Below are 24,659 nucleotides of genomic sequence, written 5' to 3'. Positions count from 1 at the left end.
CTACAGCTTGTTTCCACTGCAGTTTTATCAAGCTGGTTACTACACATTGTTGATACAGAAATATATTCCTTTATATGAGCTCAGATACTCACACACCCCTCCTCTCCCCACCCAGGGGAAGACCCATAACCCACTGGTGGATTCCCCATCCCTGGAAGTGTCTAAATCCAGGCTGGGATCAACCTGGTCTAGTGGGAAATGTCCCTGCCCATGGCAATGGGTTGGAATGAGATGGAATTTCAGGTCTTTTCCAACTCAAATCATTCCATGACTCTACTTGCCAAGCTGGCCAGAATCTTCCAGCATCCTTTTGTGTTTATGTATGTTCTAAATCACAACAGGCTAAAACAACAATATGTTTGCTTTAGTGGAAACTCCAGAGTTGGAGGCAAAACTGTTAGAAAATACTCAGTTTTCACAACTCCTTTGTAAGGTCCACAGAGAGCCTTAATTCCCCTTGCAGCTCCCAGCTCAGGGGCTCTGATGATGCCCTGTGAAGCCAAAAGATTTCCTCTGGCCAGCAAGAACAACAAGGACAAAAAAGCCTGCTCTTCACAAACAGCATATTCACACTGCAAGTTTTCTGGGCAAAGCACTGGAAGGTTTTATTAGGGGGAAAATTTCCATCAAAACCCCCAAGTTTCCTATGGATTTCTCCTTGTAAACACCAACTCCAGTCGAAAAAAGCTCCTCACGTTGCTGACTGCACACCCAGTGCCAACTACAACTCTGAAAAACCCCTCAGGACATACTAACACAAGGCAGAAGCCAAAAAAAAAAAAAAAGAAAAAAAATCAACAACAATAAAAACCCCACACCTCTGGCAAAGCATTCCTCTTCCCTGGCATCCCAGCTCTCTGTCCAGAGAGTTTTCCTCCTCCATGAAGGACACTGACAATTAGCAAGGACTGAGCACTGAGTGGGAGTTAACCACAGTCAACCACTTGTTATTTCTGGAAGGGCTTGGTGGGTCCTTTGGGCTCCATCTCCAGTACCATTTCCATCCCCTTTGCACTGCCAGGGCAAGGCAAAGCAGACACAGAGCTGCTTCAAAGGCATTCCAGGGATTCTGCCGGGGAAAGTCCCGCCATGGAAGGCTCTCTGCACTCATGGAGTTTGTTCTGGAGCATGGCAAGGGTCCAAGCTCACAGAAAGGAGGGCTGGGAAGCTCCAGAGCAGGGGTGGGTTTGACTCTGGCAGCTGTGGAAGCATCTGATTTCCTGAAAACCCACTCCCCGTGGAGCGGCAACCGCTCCTGACCCACCTCCCAACACCTCCAAAATGCCTCCTGCAGCAAAGGGAGAGCCAGCAAGGATTAGAGAGGGATTTGAAGGCAAACAGAAGGCATGTGGCTGCTGAAGGAGAGCTCTCTGCTCCAGTGGCCAGCCTGGGGCAAGTGGGACAATGCCAAAACTGTGGGGCAGAGCTGGCCCAGCAGAGCTGAGGAGCTAAATGCACTGTGTAAGAACCAATCTCCTAAGGCTGGGTCCCTCCCCAGCTTGTTCACCTGCATCAGGTGCTCAGATAACCTGACTCTGGGGGAGACAACACCCAAACACAGCTGCACCCAGCACAGACAGAAAATCCATCCCACAAAGCCCAGCATCTGCAGCACACAGAGGTTTTGGGTGACAGAATGCACCCCCAAGCCCAGCACAGACCACTCCACTGTGAGGGCTCCCACCCATCGATGTTTTGAACATGTTTTACACTAAACACACACCCACCCTTCAGTGAAGCACAGTTGCCTTGGCTACTTCCTACATTTTGTACAGGAAGAAGTGCCACAGCTTTGCCAGGCTTTTGTATAAAAGCACTCACCATGAAGGGAGAGATGCAGCAGCAGCTCTGTGCTGAGCCTCAGGAAGCTCAAAGCTCTGCTTCCCAACCACACCAGACACGACACAGAGATGACAAAGCAGAAGGGAACAAAATAAACTGAAAGATTTGGAATTCAAGGTTATCAGCTGCTGCAGAAATGTGCAGCTCAGAGATGATGGGATGGCACACGTGGCTGTGGTGGGACAGGATGAGAGGAAATCACAGAGGGACAGCAAGACAAAAACTGCTGCTTTTATAGGGTTCTGCTGAAAGCTGCCCAGAGCAGCACAGGTAAGTGCCAAGTGTCCTTCTGGAGGTGTTTTACTTTATTAATTTGAGGACCTTTCTTCATATCACAGTGCAACAAATCTCTTGTGTTAACGAAGCACCTCAGAGTGATGCTATTTATAGCCTTCATTGTTGTGCATATGTAATGAGAACACATCAAAGGTTGCAGAAATTAACCTTGGACCGCACGATCAGTAACAGACTCAGCATTCAAAATAAAAACAAGAAAAAGTAGAGCTGAAGGCAAGTTATCAGGCTGCCCTTTTGAAACTCAAGACTGAAAGAAACTGGTTCATGAATTCAGCTGTGCTGGGGAGGATTTCACTGCACACTGCACTCTCCGGGAGTCACAAGGTGTTTTCATTATTAAGAACATATCCCAAACAAAAGATTCAAAGCAACTCCAACTGGATGTGTTCCTTTTTTGTGAAAGATACCAGAAGCAGAAGACACAGGTTTCAGGTCACATCACTTGGAAACTCCTATCTTAGAGACCAAAAAGTCCAGGAATAAACATGAGAACTGGTGCAGTGTTAAGTCACTGCAGAGATATTTAACAACAAAGAAATAGTGAAAGGTTTTTTTCAGTTTGTGAGAGAAAAGAGAAACAGGGTTGCAAGCAAGGGCAGGACAGAGATCAAGAGCACAACACAAAATACCAGATTTGACTTTGCACCATTTTTAAAGAGGGGAGCTAAGGGTGATGATGAGGGCAAAAGCCCAGGCGTTAATCTGAACAAGAGCATTGGCAGGAGGAGGATTAGAGAGCTTCATAAAAATTGTGAGGATTGGCTCATCCCAGTTTTAGAATCCAAACCAGATAGGCTCATGCACTGCAGGCCAAGAAAAAGGATTTATAAACCTCTTGAAAGGCAACAATAGGAGATAATAAACATGTGGCACATTGGAGGGGGCACTGCAGGGGAGAAAGAGAAGGAGAATGATCACAGCCTCTCCAGGCTCGTATTCTGACTCCAATATAAAGGTGCTTTGCAAGCAAAGAGGATTAATGTGACACACAGAAAAAGGGGGAAGAGGGAATAGTTCAATATGCCAGACTAACCTCAAGGTTCTCAAAAAAAGCCATCTTTTTAGAGCAATCTACTATATCTTCCTCACATGGACTTCAGAGAGCACAAAGAGATTTACTGGTTAAGACAGATTGGCAGAGGAATGGGAAAACAGACAAAGGAGCTGGCTTAGCAGGAGACAGCCCCAGGTGATGCTGAATAAGAAAATACCAGCCTGGAAACCAAAGACATGCCTCAAGAATCAGCCCTGGGAACATCTGACTTGGTTAAAAAATGACCTCAGCACTAATTCTGCACCCACAGAAACAGAGGCAGTTCCAAAACAGCAGAGACACAAAGCTCCAAGTAACAGAAACTGAGAAGGGTTTTGAAATGCAGGCAGTGATGCATCAGGCAAGAGGAACACCAACAAATTTTGGAAGTAACTGAGGTGAACTGGCCACCACAGAGACATCCATGAAATAAGAAGTGGAGCTGATGCTGTGAGAAGCAGCTCCAGAGCACAGCACACACTTTTAGCCAGGACTGAGAATATTCTGTGAGGGACATCACACGGAGAACAGCAGCAATTGCTACTCAGGAAGCTACTAAAGAACACTTGGGTCACTTAGCAAAACCACAGGTGAGGTTACAACCCCCTCTTACAGAATGCAGAAGAAGAGGCAAACCACTGAAAATAAGCAGCAGTCCTTAGGCAAATAAAGGAACAGAAACTCAAATGAGTTTATAAACTGTCAAGAATGTTCAGCCTGGGAATGAAAAGAAGGTTCCTAATTGCACAGCAAGATCTGTCATCTTCAGTAATGGCTTGATCTACAGGGGGAGAGAAAAAAAGATGCAAGAAAAGATGTAAATGTTTTTAGGCTGGACTAAGTTCACAAAAGGGATTATGAGATCCTGCTTGGGAAAGGAAGGAGCTGGGTGACCCAGGAAGTCTTTTCCAGCACTAAATTACCATGAGACTAACATAGCAAGTATATGCTGTCTACACAACCACAAAGAACAAAGGTTAAAAGTTTGCTTTAAACCCACACAGCCTTTGGAAACCAAAATGCTGGCGCTCTTCCTCCAGACTGAGGAAGTTTAAGAGCCTTGGTTTCAGAAAAAGAATTAAAGAAAAAAAATACACATTTATTTTGAAGTAGTTTGAACTCCAACAAACTGGCATGTCCTTGCATTTGCATGAGGACAAGTTGTTCTGCATGGTGTTCCTATAAGGAGACACAGTGAGAGGCGTTCACTTAATTGTCACATAAGCACAAGTGTTTGAAATCAATCGTGCATTTCTCCTTAATAAGGGACACAGGAGAGTGAGCAATGCAAAATGTGAGCTTAAACTAATCTAATTACTTAGTCCATAGTAAGACAAACCACAACAATGACTGCCAGCATTTCCACTTGCTTTAAGCTGCCTGCATGTTTTAAAGCCTACTCCGATGAGCCTTTCACCAATTAAGTTTTACTTCAAAGTCCTGTTTCCCAAACTAATTTACAGCTGTTGCTAGAAAACCCAAGAATTTCTGCAAGTACACTACCAGCTGCAGTGAATCTGTAGTTGTCATTATCAAACAAAAATGTCAAAGAACATTTCTGCCCTTAAGCCATTACAACGTTTCACTTAAACACCACCCAGAAGTCAGAATTTCGTGCAAATATTTGAGTGACAGCACAAGACAATGGGAGAGGACAAGGAGAAGGCAAAAATCAGTGCTGAAGCCCGAGCTGCAGGAGAGCAGGTGGTGTGTTCGTACCGTTTGACCTGATGGAAGGTGGAGGATGTGGAAGTCAGCGGTTCCCTGTGGAGGCCAGCTCTGCAGGAACTCCTCATGGTAACGACCTCTCTGGCTAAGGCACGTCGTCGTCACAGCCAGTCCATCCTGGGCTACACCCCAGGCTCCCCCATCAGCTCTGCCTGCCCCACACTCAGCTTCACCGTGTCTCTGCCACCTAAAAACTGAACAACAGAGAGCTACATGAGGAGATCACAAGAGCAGATGATCAAGACATGGACTTTCCCATGAGAGAGAATAGGTATTAATATAAATATATACAAACACAAACATGCTACGCATGCATAGATATTAAAGATACATATTCAGATCTAAAAGAGCTTAACATCATCATGCCAGTGTTGCAGCTGGAGTTCCTGAACACCACCAAACACAAATGAACACGCCCCACCACAGCCTGTCTGCACACACAGAATTTTTTCACCTTATATCCAACTGCAGCTCTACCTTGGCACCTCCCACGGAACACGCTGTCTTCCCAGCTCCATGTAAACAGGACGCACAAGATCTCTCTGCTTGTTAGCACCACATCAGGCTTTGGAGGGAAGTAGCTGCTAGCAGTGAGATTTGAGGCTGCCAGGAGTTACGTTAGCGCTCTAATCAAAATAACGTGGTGGATTTTATAAAAGGACAGAAAACATGTCACCACGCAGCCTCCAAGTCTTGTGAAAACTGCCCTGTCTTTGCATCACATGCAGATAAGGCAGATTACAGCAGAACAAAGCTGTTCTGCAGTATCTCTTGTTCTCCCTGGGCTGCTGCCTTCTCCACCTTGTCCTTGGAGCAGACACCCTTACCGGCGCTTGAACGCACTTTGATGGAGAAAGAACAACAACCTTCAAGCTGGAACATTAAAGGGAAGAGTGACACAGCAAAAGAGCCCTGGAAAACCTCAAATACTCCAGCTTGAGCTGCCAGCAGATTGTTTTAGAGACTGTTTGCTTCCTCTCTAGAGGACTGTGCACAATGATGCCGTAATAAAGGAATGCCATTTGAGGATGCTAACTATGGAGCTCTGTCCCCAGGGGAGCTGTGATTTAGTGCAGCAGGTTGTTCTCTCCTTTTCAGCAGCTCTGCCCAGCATTCCTACTGCTGTCCTAGCCCTGCTTTTGCAGAGATTGAGCCTCTCACATCACCCCCTTCCTGATGCCTCCCACACAGAAGAGCCCCCACTATGTCCAGCCCTGCTTCGCCGGTGTGGTTCACAAACCATGCTCCCACTAAACACTCCTGGCCTGGAAAACCTGCTCTAGGTAGCCACACTTGCCAGGAAAATGATGAAGGATGAACCTTCCAGGCAGGAAAAACAGAAGCTGGTTTAGATCCACCTGACTTGATGTCTGCTACAGCAATTCCACGGTTTGTTTAATGATGGTGAATAAGAGGTTAAGCGTTTGCCTACATTTGAGTAGCAGGAGCCTAAAATAATATATAAAATATTATATAAACACATTCCAGTCTTCATGAAGAAATCTCTGCTGAGCTCTACACAAGGCTAAGAAACGTGTGGGGTGGAGGAGACGGAGGCAGGACAGTGGCAGTGCAGGAGGAGGAGAGCATGTCCTCTGCTGCAGGGATTCAGGAAGACCGGGAATGAGGCTGCTCTGATCAGCAACAGCAGAAATTGAAGCTTTGTAGTTAAACACCATTTTCATCAGACTTCCCAGAGTCTCTAACAAGGACCTACCTCTATGAGTGAAACCTAGGCACAAAACCAGGTGTTTCTGATGTTCTCATGCTGCAAAGATACACATTCACAAACAGTAATTCACAGAGAAGAGAAAGCATATGCCCGGTGCTTTAGGAAAATCAAACACAAAATTGTTACTTTCCCATGAACCATCACTAAGAGGCACTGAAATTCTGACTTTTCTCCAAGCTTTTGTCTGGCTCTCCTTCTGGCTTTACTAACACTAGCATTTCAAACTCAGCAGGAACTGTATCACAGAAGCATGATTATATCCACACCCAAATAAACGCAACCACACCATTTCAAGAATGCCACTCACTTTTCCAACAGCTTACACCCTCTCCGTGGATCCCTGGTCAAGAATACCACATGTTTTGTCCTAGTCCCACTCCTCTGGAGATCAATTGAGAAGTAAAAGATAAAAAGCCAGACAAAGAATTGAAACTCAAAGATATCTTGTTTGCAGAAAAGAGCTCGAGAAGCAAAACCATCGAGAGAAGTGGTTCGGGTCAGGAGCAGCCAGAACCCTGATCCAAGCACAGGCATTGTATGATGGGATTTCGTGAGTTTAGGAAGGGACCAGCAACTACTAGAGGGAAGCAAAAGCTGACAAAATAGACACAGCCAAGTTCAGATGGGCACTGCAGCACAGACCCAACCACAGCTCCATACAAAGCATGCTTTTTCCCCCCCTCTGTAGCTGCTGGGCTATAGAAAAGAGCTGAAATAGACTATCAATGCCAGCAAGCTCCTGACAAATTCCTACTGTGTGAGGAGTAAAAAGCTGTGCTTGTGAATTAAAAAAAAAAGGAAAAGAAAAAAAACCAGCATTTAAGCTAAGCAGATATACTTACTGCCTTTTAACTACCACTGTTTCTGTACCAAGGCTGATCCTTCGCAGAAGGAGCTGCAGCCGATTTAAGTTTTGCACAGAGTCAGGTACAGCCCAAAAAACTGAAATACAGATGCACAGAGAAACAAAACAGAAGAGGAAGTTAAAACCCTAATCGTGTTCTTCTTTCTCCCTGAAACCACCCCCAAACATATGCCTTTCTGCACAAGATGTGGGAAGGACTCTGCTTTTGGCAGCAGAAAGCAACACATCCTCTCAGCCGCGGACGGAGCTCAGGGAACGGGCCCACAAAATTCCCTGTCTTATCACCAGGTTTGAGCACTGCTGCAGCCTAGAAAAACAAATGTATCAACTCAACCAGGCTGCAGTCAAGGTCTCCCCATTTGTGTAGCAATTCACCACAGCTTTTGATATTTTGATTAGTGCAAGTGCAAGTGTGTTTTAGCTGTAGCAACAGTAACTGATCAACAAACCAGTTCAAAGGGTGGGCACATCCTCTCAGAAAACACTTTCCTTGGAAGGAGGCCGTGGCCTCGGGGCTGGATCTGAGCAACAATCACTTTGTTGGTAAGAACATGTGTAAAAACATATTTGACCACCCCACCTCCGTGCAGGGCAAGCTTTGGGATGTTCCATAGGGATGTCACTCTGCATCAGCTGGGCAAAGAGCGTCAGCACACTGAGGATGCAGAAGGAAGCAGCAGCAGGTGTTTCAGAGCAGAACTCAGAGGAGTTAATAACAAAAAGAGTCATTAGGGTGGGAAAAGTCAGTGCTGAAGCTTTATAATAAGGTAAGGGTATTTATTTTCTTGCAAGAACCAGGTTCCATTCTCCCACATGGAGCTCAGTCTTGGGTTGTTATATGATCCTTGTCTCCAAAAGAGTAATTCACCAGACAGGCAATTCTGCCATCCCCCACCAAGTCATCCCTCTCTCCCCCAGCACCCCTCAGGACACCTCTAACAGCACCAGATTCTCCTAAGCAAGGGGCTTTGGCACAAAGTCTTTCCTCATCCCAACATCCCACTGGGAAGGATCCACAGCAGCTCCCAGGCTAGGTCTGACATGAGGTGATTGACACACCAGGTCTCAGACACCTACAGGAACACAACCATTTCTTTTTAACCATTCTTCAGGTAATATCTACATATTTAAAACACCTAAAGAACTGCCTTTTAACCCCAAAGGAGCCATCACAGGCATCATGGGCCTTGTGCAACCTTGTGTGCTCAGCTTCCCCTCTGTTTGATGGTCCATCAGATGTGGTATTATCTGATCTAAAGGCAATGAAACTGCCACAGGGGCTCCAGCTGGAATTAGTGTGGGGGAGTTTCCTGTGTCTTCTCCCACACCAAAAGCACTTCTGCCAAGTACCAGGAACCTGAGCTGGCAAAGCAGCAGGACCTGGTTGCTATTGCCCTTTGCTCATTTCCCCACCAAATTCACTCCAGCCCTTCCTTCCCAAAGTTCCTCCAAGCTCCCATCCTTGGATCCCACCAGACAGAGCAGCAATTTAAATGAAAACTGAAGATTCCCATGTAAGCAGAATCAGCAGAGGCCACAAAGACAATGAGGGGTCTGGAGCACCTCTCTTGTGAGGAAAGACTCCAGGAGCTGGGCCTGTTCAGTCTTTCACACCTTCCCCTTTCTCAGCACTGCCTCCCTGTCTGGTATCTCACCTGAAGCCTCCCAGGACAGAATTAACCCAAAGTGGTCAGCTCCCTCAACTCACTTACCCCTGGCCTGGCAGGAAGCCACAAAGCCCTGCAGGACAAGGTTCACAGAAACTCAGACTGCACTCAGCCATCTCCAATCCACACCTGCAATCATGCTGGAAAATGTGTCTGCTACAAAGCGGGGTTTAGGTCCTTTCAGTGGAAAGGAACACTTCTGAATGCACAGTGGGCAAAGTGCAGAGTGTTTCAGAAGCAGGGAAATGAGCATTTAGGGCTCCAAGACAACATTTGACTCCTCACTGCTGTCAAACAGCTCTACTTGCTGTACTGATAAGCATGTGAAATGCTTATTCCAATGAAGCACTACAGGGAGAACCTGTTTTCCTTCCAGGATCACGTCAGGAAAGAATGAAAGGCTCCACATTTGTGGCTCACATGCTTTCCCTCTAGGTGGGGTAAGAGTTGGAAGGACTAAGTTGTCCCCTCAAAAGGAAAATCTCAGAAGGAAAAAAAGAAAATAAAGACAAGCTCTGCTGCACCCTCTAAGCCCTGCATGAGTATTGGGAAAAATAATATTACAAGTGTTTCACTTGTTCAACTATTCCTGAAAGGCTTCAGCTGCCTTGCACAATTTGGGTAAGGACATCACTCGCTGCTCAGCTGGGAAGAAGTTAAGAACTGGCTCATTAGATTTGTTCTGCTTGATCCAAGAGGAAAACAAAACCAGTAAATCCCTCACTGGGCAGCGCTGCTGCAGCTCTGGTGACAAACACACGGGGCTCACACATCATTCTGCTTTCTAGAAAGCTGCCTTGGCACCCCTTGGCACTGTCACCTGCCCCGAGTGACAAACTGGGGGTGGCAGAGCCCCTGTGAGTGTGGCTGTGGCTGCTGCACCCTCAGCTCATGGGGCACGGGCAAAAATCCTCCCTGGACACCCCACACTCGAGGCCACATGACCCACGAGCCACATCTGAATTATTTAGTCTCTAAAACTCCTTCTGTTTTGCCATGCAGATTGTGAATTCATGAAAGCTCAGCTGAAAGGCCACTTTCTTGGGGCGAGAGGAAGGAGAAAGCTTCCAGAAGCCTTCCTATTATAGAAGCAATAGAGCTGGTTCCAAATATAGTAGAGCAGCACTCCCAGAGCTCTGGAGACGTGGTGCCCTGGTTTTGTGAGGCTGAGGTCTCGCTGGATTGCTCCTGCACATGCAAAGATGGGCAGAAAGGACTGCAAGATGCAGAACTGACGTGAAAAGGGAGTTTCAGGACAAACACCGGAGGCAGAAACCCAGACTGCCTCTATGAAAGATCATCCTGAACACCAGGAGAGAGACAACCTGTCCCACTTTAGAGAAAGCCAGTCAAAACCAGCAAGAAAAATCCCATATTTTTCAAGAACACAATATAAGCTTGCTAAAAAAAAATCCTGATTATTACTATTATTATTATAACCCCAAAGTGGCAGATTAGGATTGCCAACAATCATTTCACCACCCTGTTTTGCCTGTGGTAGCAGGGATCCTGGCTGGAGAGGTGCACTTGACTCACTTTGGCATGCAGAGGGTGGATTTGTTTTTGTTGTGACAGCTCATAAAGTGACCATCACATGCCCTGCCTGAAAGAAATTCCTCACCAATTCACCAGGAACAGTTTGTTAGTGACCCATTTTAATTCTTAAAATTTCCTTCTCCTGTTTCAGGGCAGCTCTTGTAACACAACAGAAATAAACTCAGTTGCAAAAGTGTATCTTTGTGTACCTCTGCATCTGTGTACTCCAGCATAGCACTGGACTTTTGATTGGTAAATAGTAACAAAGTAAAATGTCACCAGGACAGGAAAAAATCTCATACAGGACACTACATAGGGAAGAAGGCCCCCTGCACCACAGCACAAAATGCACAGGAATAATTGCTCCTGCACATCTCTCCATGGGGTATGAAATGGCTTCTAAAATGGCAGAAAAAAACCTAAAGCTGACTCCTAAATATCCAGCAAACAAATACATACAGTTCCTTCTTTAGAACTCTGCTAACAAGGAAAACCCCAGAGCATGTGACTCAAATGTTAAGCACTAATTTCATCAGCTTTAAAACTCAATTCACTGAATGAAATATGGCTTTACCAGGTTTCTGTGGCTCTCACTTGGTCTGAACCAGCCCTTGGGTTGCATATTCTCCTTTCTGAGACCACCCCATATTCCCTGACCACAGGTCCAGACCTACAGAGTGTAGCAGAACAAGGGGTAATTAATTTTTATTTACTTATGTGGACTCTTACCCTTTAATAAAAAGGTTATTTTGTGCATTTCTCTCTCCTATACCCCTGTGGATACCTTTTTAGCAGAGAGAGAGGCACCAAAGACCCCCCCAAATAATACTCCCCAAAAAACCCCAAGCAAACCAAACCCACAGAGACACACAAAAGACTCAAAGCAGAACGATGCAGTTTCCTCCACGTGGATTCATTCTGCCAGTCCACTGCAGGGCTAGAGGTTCCAAAATCCATTAGGTATCTCTAAAGTGTCCAGGTTTTTCCTAAGGGTCTCCAAATCCAAATTCAGCAAACCTTACTCAGCAGCACAAATGCTAGATTAAATATAATAGTACCAAAAAAAGAGCTTTAGAAGTAACTGTGCCATTACTTGCAAATATTTGGATAGGTTGGATAAGGCCTTGAGCAACCTGGTCTAGTGGGAGAAGTTCTTGCACATGGCAGAAGGTTGGCATGAGATGATCTTTAAGGTCCCTTCAACCCTTTAACATTCTATGATTCCATGATTTCTGTCATTCAAAATGCCCAAATTTTTCCTGTCATATTCCTGAATCCACTCTATTCTCACATAAAGGCATTTTCCACTATTTTTAGTATCAATGTCTCATGAATTGTCACAAAACCTTAAATCTTTTCAAACTTTTGTCTAAAGTAGGCCACTGCTGGTGCCCCAATGTCACACTTTCACAGAGAACTGTCTTCCACCTTGCAAGGACAATGCAAAAATGCTGAACTCAGAAATCTCAAATTTATAGGTCAGCAGTTTACAAAAAAGTCTGCTCTGCACATAGGGAAAGAGCTATCCAAGTATACCCAACTTCAGGACAGATTTCATGCAGAAACAGGTTCAAACTATTTTTCACAGCACATTTTGGAGCAAAGTGCCTCATTACATCTGCAAACTTCCACCAGAATAGATTCCTTAGGAACATCTTCAAACAACCCACCCACCCAGAAGCAAACAGGACACACCACCACCCACACCCTCTGAATAAGTTTGGGACTCACTGGGCTTCCCAGCTGTGTCTTAAAAACAAAGCATAAAAGCTCCTAAAGAACAGGTTACAATCTAAGACCAAAAAAAAATTCATTAATTAGTGTCAGGTTCTAAAAGAGCTGCTACTGGAGAAGGTCAGGGCTACCCCAGGCCCTTTCCAGCCTGCTCCTCATGTCCCACCACAGGACATGGCTGAGCCCATCACTGAACCAACTGGTACCACTGAGGAAACATTGAAGAAAGGGTGAAAAACACCTGATAGAGAGACAAGGAGGAAAAACCCCACCAAGGCCAGAGAAGGAGTGCTCCATGGCAGAGCAGGTCATGCCCCTCAATGAAGCAGGAGAGAGATGTTGGGTTTATGCTTGTTTCTTACTATTATTTTACTATTCTAGCCATGAATAAATGTTATTTTTTGTTTTGTCCACAACAGTAATCAGTAATCTCATGAACTTTATCTTGACCTTTAAGCTCTCTTGGCAGAGCTTCTGTGACATCTCCAGCTCCAGTCCCTGGCTGGCAACAACCTCCTCTGGCCAACCTGTCAGGTGGATGTGTCTGTCCCAGCAGCAGGGGGTCACCCACTACAATCACTCACAGCTTATTAATAATGCCAAGTGTCAGGAGGGACAGGAATATTCCTCCTTGTATGGAGAGTGGCCACTTCCCAGTGTCCTTCTTATTCACTTCTGACTTCTTGTGAGAGGTGGTGCAGACCCCACTGGGATCTCTGGAATTCAGACTTTTGAGTCTCTGGGCTCATCCTATTTCACAGAGCCCTTGAGAGGTTCAGGTTGGAAGGGACCTCAAAGTCCATGCAGTTTCAACCCCTGGTCAAGGGCAGGGACACCTCCCTCTATCCCAGGCTGCCCCAAGCCACATCCAACCTGGCCTTGGACATTCCCAAGGATGGGGCAGCCACAGCTGCTCTGGGCACCCTCTGGGGGGAGAATCACATCCCTTGTGATGTGCCCACTCCTGTTTTGAAGCAGCCCTGTACTCAGTTGTCCCTCTGGACTGTGAGCACACACAGCTGGCTCACAGCCCTCTCTTCATCCACCACAACTCCCAAGTCCTCCTCTGCAGGGCCGTCCTCAATGATGACTTCTCCCAGTCTGTACTCACACCTGGGACTGCCCTGACCCAGGAGCAGCACCTTGCACCTGGACTTGTTGAACTTGATGAGGTTTCTCGTTGCCATGAAGGCCACACAACCTTCTGATGTTCTCATACAACTCCTGGACATGGTGACACAGCTCCTCAGTGAATGAGGACACACCTTCTGGAGAGGTGACTCTCAGCCCATTTCCTGGACAGGGAGCAGCCACTACTGCCACCAGGCCTCCTTGGGAGGGACCCTCTGACATCCTTGGGGCTGCCAGGAATGAGCACCCCTCCTACAGCTCCAGGCCTGCAGTGTGAAGTCATGCAAGGAGAGGGAAAGAAACAGGACACCAGGGTGTGACAGCCAGCAACATGAAGCTGGAACCCTCACCAGTGACAGGAGAACAGCACAGCAAGGCAGAGGGGACCCACAACAGCACTTGGCACAACATCACAACCCAAGTGCAGCCCTGGACATCCATCAGCCAGAACCAGAGCTCATCCAACACAGACAGAGCAGCAGGAGAAGAACAGGGAGGGAACAGGGCCTGTGTGAGCAGAGCTGGGCTCACACAAACACAGGTGAACCATCCCAAAGCAGCATCAGGGTCTTTCCCACCCTAAACTGCTTTGCAGCTTGTAAAAAAGCACAGAACCCATTTAAAGGGGCCAAAAAGGATTTTGAGCAGCCAAAGCACAGACATGTGACACGTCATGGCCAAAGGGCTCAAGATGAAGACAGAAGGCAGCCAAGAGGACACACTACAAATCCTTCCCAGACAAAGCATCACCTGGGTTTACAGAAATTCTCAAGAGAATGCTGCACACAAAACACCTGCTGAACCAACTCAGATAAACTCAGAGGTTTTGACTGGTGAACTGCAGTAGGGACCAACATTAAATACAGTATCTTATTGCAATGATTATTTTAAAGGACTGTTTAAAATCTAAGCTAATCTGGAAACCTACCAATTCCATGGATCTTTAATCTTTTATTAGCTCTATTTTTAAATTTTTTCCCCCACTAATAATTCAAGAATTATTAAAGTAAAAAATAGTTTGATATTTTCAGAGCTTTGTAGTCAATACACCTAGCAACTGACACAATTAAAGTTTCAGAAATCCTAAGCATAGCACGAATTCCACTGTAATTCATTCTTAAGGAAAAAAGAAAGGCCCCAAAATAGCACTGAAATTTCAGTAAAGGACAACTCCTGCAGGCTTATGAACTATGACAGCTTCTGCTTTCTGCTTCTGCCTTTCCCCTTTCACATTTCCTCTTCAAAATTCAGTGGCACAGACCTATAAGAGGACACCAGAAATAATTCTGGTGCAATCCTTTTCCACATTAATAGCCACTTTAGATGCATGAACTTTTCTAAAGTCCACTGGAAACATCAGATTCAGGTTTGTTTTACAAGACTTGACATTTTTTTAAATGAAAAAACACAGAAAATATAAAATCCTAGAATGGTTTGGGTTGGAAGGGACCTCATGATCACCTTGTTCTAATACCCTGCCATGGCAGGGACACCTCCCACCATCCCAGGCTGCTCCAAGCCCTGTCCAGCCTGGCCTTGGACTCTTCCAGGGATCCTGGGGCAGCCACAGCATCTCTGGGCACCCTGTGCCAGGGCCTCCCCACCCTCACAGAGAAGCATTTCTTCCTAATATCTAATCTAAACCTCTCTCTTATTTTAAAACTGTTCCCCTTTGTCCCATCCCTATCTGCTCCCATAAAAAGTCACGTTCCCTCTTTTCCCCAAGTCCCCTCAGACCCTGGAAGGGGCTCCAAGGTCTCCCCAGAGCCTTCTCTTCTCCAGGTGAACACTCCCAGCCCTCCCAGCCTGGCTCCAGAGCAGAGGTGCTCCAGTCCTCAGAGCATCTTTGTGCTCTCTGTTCTAACAGGTCCAAAAAACAGCTTTATAATCAAGACAGAAAAAGGAAAAAATACCTACATTGCTCCCTAACCCAATATTCCCACTGCTCCCTCCAGCACAAACAGTATTTTCTTCTCAGAGTTTCCCCTCTTGGACAAAATTGAGAAAATATGAATAAACCCCACCAAATCACTAAGAAGTGAAGCAGAAAATAAGGAGCCCACAGCTGTGGTTTAGAAGGGATGGTTTAAGTGAGCCAGATTTGGAGCTTTGGGGATTGTGACCCTGCTGTGGAAATCCTCAGCACTTTACAAACCAAATGTGCCACTCCAGAGCTCCCACTCACCACCCTGGCTTTCAACAACCAATTCTCTCCCAAAAGCCAGCTGCAGCTTGCAGCCCAAACACTGAATTACCAAAGCAATCACCAATCTTGAGCCCTCACCCTTTGACATCTCTCACCAATTCTCTATGAGCTTGCAGGAAATAATTTCAAACAGCTCCCTCAAGAAAATAAGTTTCAAGCTTTAGTTTTTTCCATCCCAAGCCATCCCTGCACTACTTCATAGCTCTGATAATTATACCACTGACTAAACCTCCAACTGGGAATAGCTGTTTTTATCATCACTATTAAAAACAGTCCCTCACACTGTTAGGAATCTGGAAATTCACTGGAGCTGCATCCCACCCTTCAGCCTCTCAAAACACTACAGAGCAATGAAAGTATGTGCTGAAACCAGAGGATCCCTGTGCTGAACAACTCCTGTAATTTCTGGGTAACTGGAACTGCTTCCTAAGTGAACCATGGAGGCTTGGTTATTGATTTTAGCAGGGCAAGTGGCACCAGAGCTCTGAAAGTCAAAGTTTTCCATGCTGGACTGGGAAAGTTTAGTTACTTTTAGAAATGCAGCAGTGACATGCATGCTAAAAAGCTCTTCACATTCACCTAGTTTTTTATGCTTTAAAAAAAAAAATTAAGTAAAAAGATCATCTGCTATTTTCCTTTCCTAAAAGCACATTATCTTGGTTTTTACACCTTGGCCAGAAGAGTGACTGACAGCTCTCAGAGAAGTAACGAGATGCAGAAAAACAAGAGTTGAAAGAAAAGTGGATTTAAAAAACAGCTTTTAATTATCTGAAGGTATGGCTGCCAAGTAGACAGCAAAGAGGCTGTGCATCACTTACAGATGGGAAAATTCCCCCAGGTTGATTTCACAGCCAATTACAGTGGATTAACCTATTAGGAAGAATGAAATAGATATATATTTTTTGGTGGATGCAAGTTTCAACAGCTTGAAAAATCATTGCCACTGGTACTTTGATACACAGAATCAGCAATCTGTTTTATCATACTTCAAGTCATCACCATCTATAAACACACCCTAGAAAAAACCTCACCCTCTTTTTTAATGCATCTTCTGTCATTATTTCCTTCTCAGAGAACAGCATCTCTCTTGGCTCCCCACTTTGGATATCACTTCATATATCAATACTTTTATTGCTGTTAAAGAGAAACATCTAACACCTTCAAGCTGTTTTACACACACCTTTGCACACACATATATTATTATATCTGCCAGATGCCACTGTATAAGGTATATGTCAAACAGAAAAGCACCAAAGCACTGATTTTCAGCTTTCCAGGATCCCTCTGCTAAATCCTGGGTGTGCCTACTTTTGTTTGGTATCAAGTTCCTCCTGCTGGCTCCGCTGCAAGAGCAAACTACAGGGATAGTTAAGTTTTTCCCCACCACCAAAAACATCTGTTCCTTTTCTGAGTTCTCCAGACTTCCTTCCCCTTGACTGTATCACAAAGCCTCTCTTTTCAGCAAGGCTGCCTTCCTGATAGTCCATCACCATTATCTTCTTGTTCTCTGCAGAGCAGCTTGAATCACTGGGTCCTGCAGAGCTTCCAGTCCTTTCAGCTCAAGGCCAGGATCTGAATTCAAGCATCATGATTTACAGAGAGGGCTGTTAAACTCCTTCCCTGACTCTTTTTTTACCACTTCACAGTTTCCTGTCCTGGGAGGCAACCAAACTGCTACAAGAAATGCCAGTTTCTGTTAAATGTCCTCAATTCCTGTGACACTGAGCATGCAAAACAATTACCTTACTTCCAAATCTTGCACTATAACAGCTTTTACCCCATAAAGTGCAGAGATGAGCAAAAATTACTTTAGCACCAAGGAGTGTGAGTTGGTTATTTGCTGCATCTCACAGCATTTCTAGTTAACATTCAGCCTTGGCACGACCCACCATCCGCTCAGGCACACAGCACAATGTCACCCCTCAAAACCCTACTGTTCAACCTAAAGGCACTTTTTTTTTTAAATCTTTTTTTTTTTTTATTTTAAGGGTGCATCAGCTGCTCACTGAAAGTGGGAATGCTTCATTTAGCACACACACACTTGTTAAACTGCTCACAGCATGCAAATAAAACACTGCATTGTGCAAAAGTCATTCAGTCTCCCCATCCGTAGATATGAGCAATGGAACCGGGGCCAGGAAAGAGAAACTTGGAACAACGTGCAAATATTTCAGTCCCTTATTCCCAGTATTCACATCCCAGGCTAAAGCCCACAGCCCTGTCATGCTGAGAGGGGTGACCATGTTTAAGAATCTGCCCTGTGCAGTGGGTGGGAAAACGACCATTATCTGTCTTGCCCCTGGACTGCACCCTTTTATTTGTAGTTATTACTGCAAACTGCCTTTTTTTCCAGACAATGGTTGTGTTATTATAGGTACCTTCATGCCGTGCCAAAGCACATACACACAGCAATTCAGAACAATCAGCCTTGTTTTCATGGGAGCAAAGGTTGCAGCCAAATGAAATGGGTGGAGATCACATTAAACAATCTTGGAATCTGCTAATAGGATATAGGAAAATGTGACCATAATGCAGATGCGGAGTTCCCCTTTCACCTTCCAATGTTATGGATAAAATAAAAGCTTTGGAAAACCAATTAAACTGTTTGAACAACATTAAGCAAGTCAAAGTATTCTCAGGGTGCTTACAAGACCACTGAGAGGTTCTTTAAATGTAAAAGAAAGCATTGCCCTTTCAAAGCTCTGAAACCTGAGAGCATTCCCTCACCCCTGAAACTATGGTCTCTTCCACCACCTGTTTTAAAAATATAGGAGACCTGCAAGTTCTCTGCTTCTCCATGGTGAAGAGAAGCTCATCAAGACAATTACTACTGTCTCAGAGGCAGAATCAGCCCCTCCTCTAAGTGGGGAATTTTCACACTGAGGCACCTTGGTTGGTCAGCTGTAACCTGCATTCCCCTTGTTTGCTTTTGAGATGTGCATTAGTCAGCTTTCTCCTCCACAAATCTGATTGTGCCTCTGCATGATCGTGCACTGAAGTCATGTCCTTGAGAGTGTGACATCAGTCTGTTGCCATGGCAATGCACAGGGCAGTCCAAAATTCAGTATTATGGCATCACTGCAGGATCAGACAGCAGAACAAGCCAACGCCTGAGAGCTGGTTAATGCAGCACGAACAGCCAAGACATTTCAATCTAAATGTTAAAGTGTAACTGCACTTCATCACAATCTTCTTTATAAATATGCCTGGAAGCCTCAAGAAAGACAATCCAGAAGGTCACTGAATTGAAGAAACGGGCAAACCATCATGCATCACTAAAAAGAAGGGCAATATGTTTCCAAGGATGGCCACCAAGTATGAAGAAAGCTCAGTTCAGCTCTCTGAATAGAAAGCACCATCTGTTCCTAAGGCAACACCAGAGCTGCCTAAAGACATCATCATCCACAGAGAAACAGGGATGGTCCTTCAGCACCCCAAACCAACTGTTAGGTTGCACCCAGTTTTTCTGGAAATCAGAAACTGGAGGATCACAGCACTGTCAGCCCTTTCAAAGGGACAGCACTACATAAGAAACAGTTCTTCAATTTCAAGGTTTGAAGCAAAGATCAGCACATCATTAACCCAACCTGTAACAAAGCTGTGTAGTTAAAAACGGGTAGTACCTTCCAAGAGTTGTTATTCCATGTAGGGTTAGACATTACAGTTCTGTAGGTTCCTTACACACTCAGGAGAATGGCATTTCTGAAGAGTAAAAGGGAAGGAAAAAGGAAATTAGTGGCACAGTAAAGGTATTAACAACCATTACCCAGCTCCAAAAACCCAAAAGATCCATGTGCCCAGTCAAAGGGCACATGGGAACAACAACCCATGCACTGCTGACATGGAGAACCACCAATTCAAGATCTTCAGTGCTGACTGATCGAGTACACCCCAAAACCAGCCCAGTGGCTGGGCAGAAGCCAATTTGGCACCACAAGAGCCCAGGGAGCACAGATAGCAGAGAGGAGGGACCACAGATAGCAGAGAGGAGGGAGCACAAAGCCCCCAGAAGCCATAGCGCACCCCTTTACCTGTTCCTCTGTTCCCATCAAGCACACATGTTTTGGGGTTGGGATGTGGGTTCCCAGTGGCTGTTCTGACACCCAAATTCCCCAAGCCCCTGGAGTGCCAGGGCTGTTGCACGTCAGCTTCCACGTAACACAGCCCCTCCCCGTACGCTTGGCTGGTTTCATTTTGCCTCCTTCCGCTTTCCCTTATTAATCCACACATCTCCAATAGCTCAGACAACACTTCCTTCTGCAGAGCTGACCTCCAGCCTTCCCATAACCCCAGACACACCCACCGTTTCTTCACACTGCCATTAAGGAGGCACATTTCATGTTCTCCACACGGATGCAGCCCTCACCCACTTCGAGCCCCTCCACCCATGTCCCTGGCTGTAATTACCCCATGCCTCGTTATCTAATACCCAGCACAAGCCTCAGGGCTGGGAACCTCTGTTTGTTTGGCTCTGCAGTGTCACACACCCCAGTGGTGTTGTATAAATAAATTCCACAACCTGTTTGAGCCTGAGCTTGATCGAGAATGAATTATCCTCGTTTCCAAGTGACTGCTGCAAATACCTTCGCTCGCTTACGCAATCGGCCACCAAGGCAGTTCCAGGGCCAAGCACCACGACAGCCAACTGCTCCCACGGGCCACAACTGCACAGAAAACAACTTAAATCCCTCTGCTTTTAAATATAAATTACAGATTATAAAGGGATGAGACAGGCAGAAACAGACAGCTCTCGGAAATGTGCCTCTGCCTGTCACCCGAAGGACAAGTTCCATGTGCCGGTGTCACCTCTCAGCCACCAAAGCACACAGGCTTTGCCACAACCCTTAACACTCAGCAGGTTACCCAGTCACAAGTCTAAAGTACCAGGGAGGATGAGATTCTGGAAGCAATTTTGAGCCAAATGGATTTCAGAGCAAACTAAAGCCAGCAGGCTTCATCTCCATGGAGCTCCTGCAACACAACATAGGCTGAGCAAGTCACCCAGGGCAGAGGTCTTTCTTATTAAGTACCTAGTAAATTCAGATTAAAGTCAGACAACTTTTCCCCCTCCCTCATATAAAAATCAGATGCTATCCAGCCCCAAGGAATCAATCCAGCTTCTGCAATAAGGAAAACAGCTACATGACACCATACACAATCTATAGGATTGTGGCCCTTCAGGTACTCATTAAAAACTTTTTCCCTAGAAAAATCTCCAGTAACAATTTGCCTTCCATTCATTTTTTGCAGTGAAAATGTATGTTGACTAAGTATTGGATATGGAAGCACATGAGAAGTCCCAGTGCAGCCATGCCAGGCCATAAACACACCAGTGTAATCCCATGGACATTCCCCAAGTACCCACCTGCTCCTATGTGCTGATTCCATCATCAGAGGGGCCATCAAACCCCTGAGCCAAACACCAGGAAGAGAGGAAGGAAGCACTGAGGCACTCCATGGCCATTAAAAGGCAAACAGAAGCCAGAGAAGAGCCAAGACTGGGTGAATGTGATGGTGTTTACAGGTGGAGGAATTTTGCTCACTCTTAGGAAGGAGCTGTGCTTTGCTGATGCTTCCTGACTACCCAGCTGAACCTCCCATCCACAGGTGAGTCCCTTCCCACCTGGATTACCCTTGGAGCTGCTTGGCCAGCATGAAAAATATCACAGCCCTTTTTTTTTGTTTCTTTTTCCTACAGAGTCAAGGCACCCAACCTCTTAAAAAGGCAGCATGGCACCTGTGCTCCCACGTGAGACACATCCTAAAACCTTCTCCTAAACAAACCATGAGCAAAGAGCACTGTGAGTTCCCAGCAGGTGGGGGTCAGGCAGCCCTGCCAGGTAACACTCCAGGCCTGAACCTCATTTTTATTTAGGCAATACCCAATCTAACCTGCCAGCCTCCTGTCCCTGAAACATCAGTGGCTAGAAAGGGATGCAGGAATCTGATCAGCTACAGACTCTCAGCAAAAATGTATTTTTCCCCAATACAAATAACTAAATACCTCTTTAAAAAAAAACAAAAACATGATGCAGTTCATCTCATTAAATAAGTCACACTGCTCCTATCAAAGCATGGATTCACTACAGTACACAATGCACAGGTTGGTTTGCAAAGCATGTTTAGGCTTTTCCCTCTGAAAGCCACCCTAAAAATGTAAGATTCAATCAAGGAGGCCTTGCACTCTTTGTTCCTTTGAATTTCACCATCACTTCACCTTATTTATTCCCAGAGCTTCATGCTGCAGATGGATCTACACCATCAAGCCTATCAGCCAAGTTACAACCAACACAACCAAACTGAACTTACAAAACTATTAACTTTTACAAAGTATATTACATTTTCTTTCCCAAAACATTTAACCTGCTAACAAATACCTGCCTTAGTGCATTCCCATCCTCCCATTGTCCTGGAGTGAGTTAGCAGGCTTGCAGCAAAACACAGGGAGAGCCAAGCACGCTCTGCCTCCTGGCCAAGCAGAGCCTGCAAGAACAGACCCCCTTTGGGGCAGCGACAGTTGAGGTCAATTTAATGGGAAAACAAACTACTTTTCCATTCAAGTCCAAAGCAGAGACAAAGAATTTTATGTGGCTCAGATTGCACAGTCAGCTGTCTTTTTAGGAACGGATCAGATTTAATGGTTCTGTGGCAGTCCAGAAAAAATGAGCCTGAAGAGAGTTTAAGGTTTGGCCAGTACTGCACTGTGCAAAGTCCAGGCACTTGTCTGGGGTGATCTTGTGGCCTTAAATAGGTACCTTAAAGTCATCATCATCAACAGCAGTTCCAGGTATTTTATGAGGCCCTGGCACAGGGTGTCCAGAGAAGCTGGGGCTGCCCCTGGATCCCTGGGAGTGTCCAAAGCCAGGCTGGATGGGGTTGGAACAACCTGGGATAGCGGAAGGTGTCCCTGCCCATGGGAGGAGGTTGGAACAAGATGGCCTTGATGGTCCCTCCCAACCTAAATATTCTGGGATTTTATGATTTCCCCGGGTTCAGCCTGGAGTAGAAATTCACTTTTACGCCGTTTCAAAGAAAGGCAAAATCTCTCTCCCAAGCTCTGCCTCATACTTCTCTTTTGCATCACACAGGCTGCATTTAACACCACTTCTACACCAGAGAACCAATATGAGGCAATGCTTCAATGTGACCACCCTCACCACAGGGACTCATATTCTGAAGCAGCAGAGATGTGCTCAGGCTCTTCCACTTGACTGTTTCAGGGCCTAATGCAGACAGAGAAGCTAATTAACATGTATTGCTATGGAAAGGAATATAATCCAAACCTTCACTGGTTTATATCTAAACCCTCTGAGACATCTAACGTCAAAGCTAAACAGATCTTCACCTGGCAAACATTTGGAGAGCCTTCAACTGGAGCTTCCAGGTATGGGAATGCAGTATTTTAGGATATTTTTGCTACATACACTGGGGACATACCTCTAACACAAAGCCCAGAGAATCATCATGACAGCTGCAAAAACAACTTTGTCCTGGCTAACATTCACATAACGAAATTACAGTTTCACTCCAGGGAAAAAGGAAAAAGCACTTAAGTTTTGTTTAGATTGAAGTGCTGCGAGCCACACCACTTATCTGCTATCAGAGCAGATTGCAGGGCTGCTCCAATGATTATTCTGTAATGAAGTAACTGGAATTGGAAGGTATGCAATTAGTCCTATCTCCTCCTCCTCTGCCACCTCCCTATGGAGAAGAAAACCAGCACAGACGTTATCACCTCTCCCTGGAGCTCTGCTACCCTCATCACTTAAAATACCCACAAAGCAAAGTAGGGCTGTCACTTACAAGCTGCTAACAAGCCTGGCTTGGCCCTGACTGGCAGCAAAGGTGATATTCTCAGCATCTTCCCAGGAGAAAGTTACAGGGTTACCTAATGGGATGCTTTCTCAGGTACCCACACACACATATATATTAAGCTTAACATGCCTGCATTTAGCTATTTCAGTAACAGCAAACCACTTTTGAGAGGGGAGAATAAAAAAGCACTGCTGTTCCAAGTAGCTTTAGGTTAAAGCATCTCTCACTAATCCTCCTGGGCATGACCACTGGGAAGTGAATAGATTAAACTCAGGACACAGGTATCACTTGCTGGCACTCTGGGTAGTTTTACTGACTCCAGCCTGGCTCATTTTACCTGGGTCATTTACCCTTCCTTCCCCTGAAGAGCTCTGCTTTATGTCTGTAAAGTGGTATATACAACTTTCCCAGAACTGCAGCTGAGAGATGGAAGATGCAAAAAGGCCCCAGACAGCCCACAGCCAAATGGAAACTCAGTGAATCCCTGATTCCAAACTGCAATTCTGATAAAATACAATCTGACATTTATTCAGGCTCAAAAGCTCACTCATCTCTTCCCCTCCACCCCAGTGATACCCACTGGTCTAATTAAAGACAAGCAGCTTCTGTCTTACATATATTCCAGTAAAGCTTCTCTATCTGTGACCCAAGGAGCACAGGGGATAGGGTGCATTCCCCAAATCCTTAAAATAAAATATTAAAATAACCTTAAAACCACCATTAAAGCAACATCAACAAACTTGCTTTGTATAGGTCCACTAGAGATGCAGCAATTTTCACTCAGTGAATTCACTCAATTGAGTGAATTTCTCTCAGGAAAATGTTGAGGACAAAGTGAAAACTAAGTTTTTTCCAATTTCTTAAAAACATTTTCCCAAAGAAAATGGCCCATCCCTGCAGGATGCACTGGTGCCTTCACTTTGTAGGATTCAGTCAGGTCAGGGATGAACCTCACAAAATCCATACACAACTCTTTCCATACATCTACTGATCCAAACAAGGAAAAAGGGCTAAAAAAAAAAAACCTTTTAAGGCAAGAAGAGCTGTGCAGAATGCTGCAGAGACATTTGCTA

At 45.4% G+C, this 24,659-nt stretch overlaps 1 protein-coding gene across 6 annotated transcripts in view; it reads right to left on the bottom strand.

Moving 5' to 3' along the window:
• FBXO34 (F-box protein 34) overlaps positions 1-24,659 on the bottom strand; it is a 39,240-nt gene that overhangs the window by 6,191 nt on the left and 8,390 nt on the right. The window contains exons 2-4 of one of the 6 annotated variants that reach the window (XM_084207673.1): positions 19,395-19,473; positions 7,475-7,574; positions 4,892-5,094 (exon numbers count right to left, since the gene is read on the bottom strand). In XM_084207673.1, the coding sequence (XP_084063799.1) occupies positions 4,892-4,968 (77 nt within the window). In that variant the 5' untranslated portion in view covers positions 4,969-5,094; positions 7,475-7,574; positions 19,395-19,473. Of the gene's footprint in view, positions 1-4,891; positions 5,095-5,201; positions 5,334-5,354; positions 5,377-7,474; positions 7,575-19,394; positions 19,474-24,659 lie in introns of those variants that run through there. The other 5 variants (XM_084207672.1, XM_084207677.1, XM_084207676.1 and 2 more) reach the window with 5 other exon arrangements.

Source organism: Fringilla coelebs, assembly GCF_963513975.1.
Source record: "Fringilla coelebs genome assembly, chromosome: 6".
Taxonomy (NCBI): Eukaryota; Metazoa; Chordata; class Aves; order Passeriformes; family Fringillidae; genus Fringilla; species Fringilla coelebs.
This window is presented reverse-complemented; position numbering and strand designations above follow the sequence as displayed.